This window comes from Merops nubicus, unplaced genomic scaffold (assembly GCF_000691845.1).
Source record: "Merops nubicus isolate BGI_N331 unplaced genomic scaffold, ASM69184v1 scaffold1362, whole genome shotgun sequence".
In the NCBI taxonomy this organism is placed as follows: domain Eukaryota; kingdom Metazoa; phylum Chordata; class Aves; order Coraciiformes; family Meropidae; genus Merops; species Merops nubicus.
The window spans coordinates 25,861-36,825 of record NW_008595378.1 but is presented as its reverse complement, the minus strand read 5'-3'; the positions used below and the strand labels follow the sequence as shown (position 1 = coordinate 36,825).

The 10,965-nt window shown below is 41.3% G+C and overlaps 1 protein-coding gene across 1 annotated transcript; it reads left to right on the top strand.

Annotated features, from left to right (window-relative positions):
- Positions 1-1,969: 1,969 nt before the first annotated feature.
- On the top strand, positions 1,970-6,586 carry GORASP1 (golgi reassembly stacking protein 1, 65kDa). Its single transcript, XM_008936004.1, has 8 exons — positions 1,970-2,065; positions 2,765-2,968; positions 3,278-3,364; positions 3,733-3,863; positions 4,415-4,556; positions 4,917-5,061; positions 5,417-5,572; positions 6,303-6,586. Exons 1-8 carry the CDS (start codon positions 1,970-1,972, stop codon positions 6,584-6,586), a joined length of 1,245 nt encoding a protein of 414 aa, XP_008934252.1.
- The last annotated feature ends 4,379 nt before the right edge of the window (positions 6,587-10,965 follow it).

Sequence of the window (10,965 nt, the reverse complement as noted above, 5' to 3'; positions counted from 1 at the left end):
CCCCGGCGGCTTCGCGGGCGCGGAGCGGCCCCCTGTCGAGCGTTGGTTGTGGGGCAGCCGAGCTAGGGGGCCTTTGGGCCGTTCTCGGGGAATTTGGGAACGTTTCAGAGCAGTGCCTCCCCTCCAGCTTCCCTTGAGAGGAAGATCTGACTCGTCTCTGGGGATCTTTGCAGCAGCTTGGCTGGGGGTTAATTCCTGCACAGACTGTTTTCCTGAGGGGCCGCGTCTCACAGAGGTGTATCTAGGTGCAAATTCGTTTTAACTCCTTTACGTGGCAAACTGTCTGCACGAACACTGGTTTAAATGTAGATCTTGGGGCTTAAAGATAGGCAGAGGCATTGCTGAGAACAGCTGACCTAAGTTATCGTTTAATTTCATGGTCTTTCTCCTTGAAATAAGAGTGGAAACGTGGTTGCCACATGCTGCTTTCCACGCTTTATCAGCAGTTTGCGTTTCTTAAAGTCCCAAGATGTGTTTAGGGTACCAGTGTTATGAAATCTGCTCCTGTCAGTCTCTTTAACTGAGTTAACTGTCAGAAATGATTGTTGGTCACCAAATGCCCCCTCCTTTTATGTGAAGTGCAGGATAGTGCTCAATTCTCTGTACTAGAGGATTTTTTTTTTTCAATTTACAGCTTCTTGTACCATCTCCATCAGCTTTGAGACAGCTGAACATGTCATGAGCTCCTTAATAAATTCTGTGTACTTCTTTTTGTGTACATTTCCATCCTTGACATTGTGGTATGTGATAGTTTCATTATAAGGCTTTTTGCACATTATTTAGAATTTGGAAGTAGAACAAAGTTTTATTTCAACCTTTGTTTCAGTACAAAGTGGCTGCTTTTAATACAGTTTAGGGTTGTGATTAAAGTTAATATTTGTACTCCAGATGTGGTTACAGTGGTTAGTCTTGACTGTTTAATAATAAAGCATTATTTTTTTTTTTTATTTAGAAGCTTTTGCTTATCTAACTATGGTATTACTTAACTATATTTTGTAACTTTTATAGACAGTTATGCTGGTGAAGCCCCAATACTGGTACCACTTTATCTGTTAAAAATCAGTGTAGTAACACAAGACCAAATATAAGATGCAGCATTTTTAACTTTGCTATCAATGAACTTCTTCGTTTAGATGATGCATGGGTTGTAACTTAGCATTTAAACCACAGGGTGACTTTCAGGAGTCAAATACTTTGCAGGTTAAGGGCTGTACTGCTGAATTAACAAAAAATAAAGTTCAAAGCAGTGCAAACCATTAGCAATGTTTGCAATGGTTCTGTTAAGATCACGTTGCTTTGTTAGTATACACTGAAGTGGGCACACTCTCATACTCTGCCTATATCAAGTTCTGTGCAGCTTTTGGTGGGTTTTATCCTGGTGTGAATTAATTTTAATAGGCATTATCCATTTTACTTTATTAGATCCATTTTATGATCACTTGGTTGTAATGAAATTGAGGTGTTGCAGCTCTTTATTTCTTCTGAATCTTTCGCAAGTGATGGCAACCTTCTTGACCAGTGCTTGTGTTTAGCCATCTGTTTGTAGTGTACTTTTTTAAGTGTTCCCAGTTTAACGTGCTGTAAGTTGTGGAAAGCTAACTGTGAACTGTATTTATGTTAAAAAAATGGCTGTGATATAACTGGAGACTCCAGACTGTTAGTAGCATGGAAGAAAATCCTGAAGCAGCACTTTGAAAACTAAGCCTTTCTCCAAAATCTTCAGTATTTAATAATCCCATGCTGTGCACTCTGAATCACAGTACTTGTGTCTTGTTTGGGGTTCAAAACCTGGTTTTTTGGACGCTTGTTTCTAGTCCACAACTGTGAACTCATTTTTATAAAATTGCCTCCCAAAGTTTGACATTTGGTGTCATATCTCTGGTTCAACTCAGAAGTAAATATTGAATCAAGTGTAAAGATTAACAGTGTCACTTAATGTAACCAGAGATCAATGTGTAATAGAAACAAAATGTATGTTTTGCAGGTTCAAGAGAACTCCCCAGCTCAACAAGGAGGACTGGAGCCTTTCTTTGATTTCATCATTGCCATAGGACACACTAGGCTTGTAAGCCTTAAATTATTTTATTGTGGGGTGTTTTTTTTCCCCCCTGCATGAAATCTGGGTATTGTAATGATGGAAGGTAGAAGCCAAAGCTGTTGCAGTAAAGAAAGCTTTTCATATTGGAGAATGTACATGGCATTAAAAAGATATAGTGAAAGTCAGTGGTGTTCAAACTCTCCTCTCTGGATGCAAATTTGAGGAAAGAGTCTGATTTATGCCTTCAGTCACCTCAGCTTTTTAGCAGATTAGCACTGCTTGTGGTATTGTTCATGGGTATTTTCTGCCACAAGGTGCATGTTGATCTGGTGAGTCAATGGTAAGAGCTTAATGATTGTTTAAACAAACTTGTTTCAACATTTGTTAAAACAAGAAAAAGGACTGGGCTCAGAGGCGTGAAGTAAAGTGTTGCTGCGTATTGTTAGACTGCATAGTTGAGGTCTGTTCTTGCTGATATTGTGGGATATCAGTTACAAAGAACAGGAATGTAGGTGATGAAACAGGAACTGTAAGTTCTTACATAAAGGGACATGGGCTGACAGTGCTGACTCTGTCTAATGTAAGAAAATGGGACTGCTGGTGGAACAGAGCTTAAACTTTGACAGTTTTGGTTCTTTATATTCAGATTCTGCCACAGCCATGACATCGTGTTACAGGTGCAGCTAGAAATAACATTGATCCTGTATCTTTCTCTCTGCTCTACAGAATAAAGAAAACAATATGTTGAAAGACCTGCTGAAGGCAAATGTTGAAAAAGCAGTGAAGCTGGAGGTGTACAATATCAAAACAATGAAAATAAGAGAGGTGGAGGTGGTCCCCAGCAACATGTGGGGAGGGCAAGGTCTTCTTGGAGCCAGCGTGAGGTTCTGCAGTTTCCAGGGAGCCAACGAACACGTGTGGCATGTTTTGGTGAGACACAGTTCTTTGGTGGCTCCTGAGGTGTTCATACAACCTTGTTTTAAGTGGTGATGTTGAGAAGTAATTGTGTGGAAGTACAATGCAGAAATCACACAGAAGAAGGGGTCACGGTCTTGAAGGTTTGCCTGAGCCACTTCAACAGGGACCAGAAGTGGGTGACTTAGTGTTGCCTGTCACTCTGAAGAAAAATAACTCTATCCCAACCAGACCAAATTGTGATGCTGTGAAGTGTGTTCCCTTTTGACCTTGGGGTAGTTTGTCCTGCTGCAAGTGCAGATGACACCTCTCATTCTTTCACAGGATGTTGAACCTGCATCTCCTGCAGCTCTTGCTGGTCTCCAGCCATACACTGACTACGTTGTTGGATCTGATCAGATTCTTCAGGAGGTGGGGTACAAGCTCCTTCAAGCAGGGATTGTCTTCCTGCCCACCAAGTGCCTGTTATAGGGTTTAATTTTGTTTATAAATCTAATTGCATGTACATCAAAAGTGTGGGGATAGTGTCTGGGGATTTTTGGGAGGCTGGTGTTTATAACAGATGCTTTGTGATTGAGGTAAACATTTTTTTTTTTAATGTGACAATAAAAAAAAAAACAAGTTGCCCCTAAAATCAAACCACCCTAGTGAGCTTCAGTCTGCCCCTGGGATTCTGTATCTCACGTTGAAGTAAATGACTATGTAAAATGCTGACTTGCTTCCAGCTCCTTGTCTTGCACATCCGAATTTAATCAATACTGTTTTTTTTTCCCCCCCAGTCAGAGGATTTCTTTTCACTGATTGAGACCCATGAGGGGAAGCCGCTGAAGCTGATGGTTTATAACACTGAAGCAGATTCCATTCGAGAGGTAGTTGTGACTCCCAATGGAGCTTGGGGTGGAGAAGGAAGGTACTGATCTCCAGACAGCCACTGGCTGGTGACAGGTCATATACTCGCTGTAAACGAGCTCCTGTGAGGAGTGTCATTGCTGTTGATTCTGACTTCTTGTTTCAAATCAAGCCTTGGTTTTGATGCTTTTCACACAAAATGTGTTTTTCCATTAAAAAAGAAACCCTAACAACTAGCCTAGAACTAGGAATAGGGCATGTTCTGGATGTAACCCTGTTTGAGTTGAAACCAATGGCAAAACCTGTGCTGACTTCCCCAGCAGAAGATTCATTTGCCACGTTCTCATAGTCAAACATTCAGTTAAAGCAAGAACAAAATGCACATCAGGTCAGGTTATTTTTGTATCTCTACAAAATAGATACTCAATAGAAAGCTAAGCTATGTGTGTCTAAATGTCAGCTGCAGAGTGCTCCTTGAGTACTATGAGTGAAATGATTCTTGCAGGTAGGTGTTTCTTGCTATTGATTAGAGTCAAAATTTAAACTGCTTACTAGCTTTGTTAAGAGCATCTTCTTTATTTTTTCAAGTCTTGTTTTACTTCTCTTGTACAGTTTAGGATGTGGGATTGGCTATGGCTATTTGCACAGAATTCCAACACAGTCTGCAACATCAAAGAGAAAGCCAGAAAGCAAACCACCTTCACCCATAGCAGAAGCTGGAGCTCCTGTACCATCTACCAATGGTTACACAGAGGTATCAAAGAAAGTTTTCTGTTTTTTTTGAACTTTCATAATACAGTATGTTTGAGTGCAGCAGAAAAGTTTGCTGTACAGGTTTGTTTAGGCAAAGGGAAAGTGAGAGCTGGTGATGCTGAGCAGGAAATAAAACCTACAGGAATTCAGTATGGACTGTTCTTCTAAGACCAACCATACTGGCTTTCAGAGGCTGTGTTGGAACATGTGTCCTAATCCGTGGCCTTACAAGTTTCAGCATCGTGGGTGCCCTCTGAATTGGGGTACTTGGAGGCAGAGGCAGAATGCTTTCATAGGAAGGTTGTCTTCAGGTGAAACTCAACATAAAAAGATGTTTTTCCTTCTTACTGTGTTATTCCAGACTCCATTATTGGCACCTACTTCTCAGAGTGACAGCTCTGGAATAGTTATGGACTTGGATCATTCCACAGATCAAGAACTGAGTGGTTATTCACCAGAGAGCTCACTTGCTCCTCCTCCCCCTCTCCAGAGAGTTATGGATCCAGGTATATTTTTTCAAGTGCTTTTTTAGCAATTCTTTAGAGGACAACTAAGTAAACTGTCAAGGTCTTAAACAAGTTTGAGATTTAAATGCCAAACTATGGGCACTGGTGGTGGTTTTCCTTGAAGTTTTTGACTTCACTGGATTTCAGAGCTGTAGAATTTGGCTACTGAGCCTGAGTGAGGTTAACATTCTGCAGAAGTCTTTCTGCTGATGCTGGCTAACATTTGGGTTAAATTCATTTGCATTTAGTGGGGAGGGGACTTCACTGACTTCAGTCTGGATATAACATGCCTTCCTGGATCTAGAATTTTGTGTTATGTCCAAAGTAGTACTGTAACACTTGCTTTCTCCTTCAGGGTTTCTAGATATGTCTGGTATTTCCCTTCCTGAGCTCACTAACTTAACAACAGTGTCCAACATGTCCTCGTCTGCCCCCTCCAACGTGCCAGCAGCAGATGCTTTCGTAGGGACTGAGAAGTTAATGTCAAATAATGATGCTTCTGCTTATTTTGGTAAGTGTACTCAAGATTTAGGCCTCTGACCTAATTTTCTGGAGTGGCACCAACTCATGCCTGCTCAACAGTATCATGCTTTTTGGAAACTATCCAATTATAGGAAAAATCAGATTGGCTGAAATGAGATGGGGAAAAAGCAGCAAGGATCAGGTGTGAAAGTGGACAAAAACTCATAGGCTTTTTTGTAGGATTATGGAATGTGTGTGTTTCTTTAAATGAAAATGCTGATGAACCAAATTAAACTGACCTTAAAAGTAGGTATTTCTAAAACCCATGTAAATGATTTTTTTTTTTCTTTGTATCACAAACTTGTCTTCACAGCTGTAAAGTGAAAACAAAATTGCAGCAATCTTAATAGTGCCAGCTGGACTAGATGACCTTTAAAGGTCCCCTCCAACCCAAACCATCCTGTGATTGTGGATGCCTCTCCTTTTTAAAAGGTGGGGCAACTAAGACTTGTAACAAAAGTAAACAGCCTCTAGCAGAGAACAGCAGACCAAAGGGATTGTGGTCTCTTAAAAACCTGCTTGGATCATCCATCTGACTTTGTGGATTTGGGGAGGGTTGAGTAAATGCAGCTCATGTGTTTGACAGCTGTGGTGTACCTGGCTGTGGGCCTGCAGGAGGCATCTCATTCCAGATGGTTTTCCTAGATGTATGGTAACCAGAGGCACTGCCTGTTAGCCTGACAATTTTTGTTTTTCTACAAAATATTTCAATTTCCCAGAAAATGCCAAAGCTTTGGACCCTGAAGATGTAATCCTGTGTTCTGAAGGCTCAGTCAAGCAGCCTGAGTTGGATGACCTACTGCCCTCAGTTCCACCTCTACCTTCTTTCTCTCTTCCTAATGAAATTTCTTCAAAAACAACACCAGGAACTGATCCTGAAACCCAAGAAGCAGAGCTGCTGCTCAGCAGGATTGAGAGCTCGTTAGCCACACCCCCAGGGAAACCAGGTGATGAAGCAGGGTGTGAACAGACAGAAGCAGCAGCTGCACAGGATCAGGAGTGAAATGGATGCTGCTCTTGTTTACTGACTGCCATATGCTGTAGTACTACAGCTTGGAATATTTTTCTGATCTTAAAAGAATTACAGTTATTCTATTTTGTTAGTGTAGAGCTTATAAAAGAAATACATATCCTATTGTATTTTCCAATCACTGTTTAATGGATTGGTCCACATTCAGACTTTGAGTGATGGCTGGAATTCACCAAATCAATGGTGAAATGAATGCAGGAACAAGTTGGAGATTGGCAAAATGTCAAGTTCCTAAATTCACATGTGTCTACAAATGCTCCTGAATGTATTTATGCAGGTACTCTGCCTGAACTGGTGATTTTATCAGTATGATTGATGGCATTAAAAAAAAATTATTTATGGTTTTGACTTGCTAGGAAGCTTTTCTAATGGTTCATGAGAATGGAGGCAGTTCTTGTGACTTTCAAGGCATTTTTACCCATGATTCTCTTTATTCCTACTTGCTACTCTGCAAACTTATTTTTTCTTGTTTCAGAATCCCTTCTCTACAGGTGCTTTGGCAGGAAGGGAAGTACCATTTGGTTTGAAGATAGGACAAAATCATGTTGTAGGATCTTGTCATGCACTTCAGCCTTCAGTGGATCATGTGGTGATCTCACTTTTAGGGGGTGGACAGTTAGAATGGTTATTTGAAACAAACTGGAGTCAAGGATGATTTTAAGCTAGACCCCTGTGTTTTCAGGGTGACTTCCAGTGGATTTGAATGTGTCTTGGTTTCTGTAGTGACAGAAATAGCTTCTCTTTAGTTGTGCTTTTCTATTTTACCTGTTTGTATTTTTATACAAAAGATTGTAAATTTAAGACACTGGGATGGAACTTGTTAGTGCAGCAACGTCCATTGCTTTTTGTAGCTTTTGTTTGGTTTGTACTTGGCTTCAAAATAGCTTCTGAACGTAATAACAAACATGAAATGAACAATGACAGAAATGTGGGAGGTTTGTACCCCCTGGGGCAGTGATTTATTGTGTCATTTTAAAGCTGCTGATTGGGAATAACTTCACTAAAGCTGGTACCGTTTGTGTGGCAAAAATCCTTCAGAAATGAAGGAAATAGGCTGAAACCCAGAGACCACCCAGGACAGGGAGTCTGGCTCCTGTGGGCTCACCTGGGGCAGCTCAGTGCCAGCAGAAGAGCATAAGAAGAGCATCTTAACCCAATCTCTTGGCTTAAGAGATTTGAAATTGGGTCTGGTATGAGTGAGCATTTTTTCCCCTGTATTTCTAAAACTGCTAAGATAAATGTCCTCTCTTCTTCCCCCCATCTGACTGCTATAGGGATGAACAGCCAGACACTACCAAGAGATGCAATTTATTGCTTGGTCTGAGCTTGGTCTCAGAGCCTGATGGGTGAAGCCATCTTTATTTAGGGCTGTTTCTAGTCTTACACCTTTGTCAGCACTGTTTTTAAGCTGGTAGTAGCTCATGTAAGCGATGCTGTACCACAGAAATTTCAGAGCAGGGAATGTCAAGACTCACACAGTAAATCTCCAATGTCACAGTAATAAATGGGTTAATGTTTACAGCAGTCTCTGCCTGGCTACTTCATGTTAACTGGCTCCTAGAAGGGGAGGGGGAACTTGGTTTATGCTTATGGACACTGGATCCTGTTTTGATAACACCCAAATGAACAATTTTACCCATTTAGAAAACCAGATAGGGAGTTAAAGCTCTAGCAGTACTGTGTTTACCATTTAAACCAGATTTTAATCCAGTTCAATTACCATTTAACTTCTAAATGAGGTGAAGAGTTTAATGTCCTCATCAAATTCCTCTCCTCTTGACAAGTGGGAGACGAAGCTGCAGCATTTGTGATGATCTCACTGCTGCTGCCACCTTCATTGGAGGAAAATTCAGGTAGCACTGCTGAGAGAACCTGAGGGGATAGGCCAGTTCTGAAATAATAAAGGCAGTGTTTCATATTGGGCAAGTAGAATGGCTGTGGAAGACAGAGCTATTTCTGAGTGAAAGGGCTTGAATGGTCCACTATTGTCTTTGGGATTTGAAAATAAAAAGTAAATCCAAAATATAACTAATATGCTGCAAGAGGATAGACTACAGCACTGAGTAGAGGTAACACCACTCATTTGGGTACTGATGGGCTTGAATTAGGCATTGCCAGCTGCTTGGAGGGTCACAGTTTAATCTTGCCTAGCAGCAATGATGACAGCACTGGGGAAGCAAGACTCTTCAGCTACTCCAGCAGCTCTGTGCTCCTGCACCCTGAGCTCAGCAGAAATGGAAAGGAGCAGAGGCAGCCTCGAATTCAGTACCCCCCTCAGCACCCTCACCCTTCTCCATCTTCCCCCGTAACTGGGCAACTATTGTCACCTCCAATTAGGGAAGAACCAGGCACCAGTGCCTCTGGCCATTAGGTGAAAGCAGCTACAGGTCACTCCTGGCATTTGATTTGTCTCTGTTCATCTGCTGTTTCCTGGGCGTTGTCACCAATGTCCACACCAACTCCCTCTTTGCTCTTGCCTTGAGCAAACACCCTTGTGCCTTGGTTCTCCTCTAACAGCAATTTCAAAGCAATCATGTGGTTGAAGTTGTCTTCCCCAGGAGCCACACAGTTGAGTCCCCACAGGAAATGCTCCAAGTGCTCTGTTCTGGCACTTTCAGCAACAGGAAACTTACTGTTTATAAATATCTGAAAGGCAGGTGGCAAAAGGATTGGGCCAGTCTCCTTTCAGTGTTGCCCAGTGATAGACAAGGGGCAACCAACACAAACCAGAACACAAAGTTCCACCTAAACATAAACTTCTTTCCTGTGAGGGTGCCAGAGCCTGGAGCAGGCTGCTCAGAGGTTGTGGGGTCTCCTCTGGAGAGATTCAAAACCCACCTGGATGTGATCCTGGACAAGGAGATCTCCAGAGGCTGCTTCCAACCCCTACCAATTTTGTGACCCTGTAATCCCAGACTTGGCTATCCATGTGTCTCTCCTGTAGGGCTACCACCTTTTCCCAGCCAGAAAGCTCAGCACCAGCTGGCACAAGTCCCCTGTAGCAGGGTTGTCTTTTCTTCTGTCCTACACTGGTGTTGGCACAATTACCTTCAGAGTAAGAAGGCACAAGCTGCCCCTGAGAACAGCCCTGACTCGAGCACCGTGTCCACCTCGGCTGAATCTCAGACCTTGCACTTGAAGGCTTGAATACCTGCTAGATTCTTACATCCAGCCAAAGATCACCACCTTTAAGGGATCTTGTTGAGGCACTGCCATTTCTTCAGCCATTCCACTACTGGAGGCTTCAAAGGACGTTGAAGTCCTTTGTAGAACAACCATTGAGTGGCAACGGTCCAAGCTCCAAAACTGCACAATTGATCCAATACACAAAACAACTGGAATATATTTTAACTAAAGCCTTTTATTCTATACAACTGTGAAACATCATTTACCCTTCTGGCATTGCAGACTCTTCTGTCAATCTTTCCTGAAACTGTTTTGGGATGGTTAGAAAGAAAAAAAAAAAGAGGAAGAAAAATTAAAACCTTGGCTGATTTCTAACAAAATTACTGGGAGCAATTCCAATGTATACAACAGGGCAGCAAGACAACCACAAAAAGAAAGAACCCAAACAGTGCCTATTGGAACAAGTGTAGACCCTTGCTATTAATAAATACAAGTCAGAACAATTTATCAATAAAAGTTACATTTCTGTTTAGCCACTTAATTCACAAGTATCACTAAAAATGTGCAGTTCTGACACAACTGTGTCCAACTGAGCATACACAGAAACAGGGATTCAAAACTGAAGACAGTGAAAAAAAGACACAGAATCATAGAATCCTTAGTTCTATGCTTAGTTCTGAGCCCTATTTTTTTAAGCACTGAGTTTGTTCCGCTAGGTTAAGAGTGCAGAAGGTAATGACTTTTTATTTTTAAATAAAATACAATGAAAAATATTTTACTTTTTGTTTGACCAATACAATCCCAGTAATATAATTTATTGGGACTTTCTTTAGGCCTCAACCTAAACCTTGATAGCAAGATACAGGAAGGGCACGAGCATATGTCTCCTGAAGAAACTGGAATAATATACTGCCCTTTGAAGGCACTTGTGCTTCTGCTTCAGACAAGAGTCATTTCTACACCATTTCTTTATGAGGATTTGTAATTTGTTCTAGTTACAAATGGTTATTCAGGGACAGCCCCACATTTTCTCACAAAAAAGCTGAAATGCCTTTACCCTCTCCCCCAATAAGTTAAACTCTATAAAAGACTACTATGAGTCTATGACAGTCACAGATTTTTAGAAATAAGAGTGAAAAGAAGATCCACATAAATCTATAACAAAAGAACTACTGCATATAAAACTTCAGAAAAAAAAGTAGTATTTTTATATCATGAATATGAAA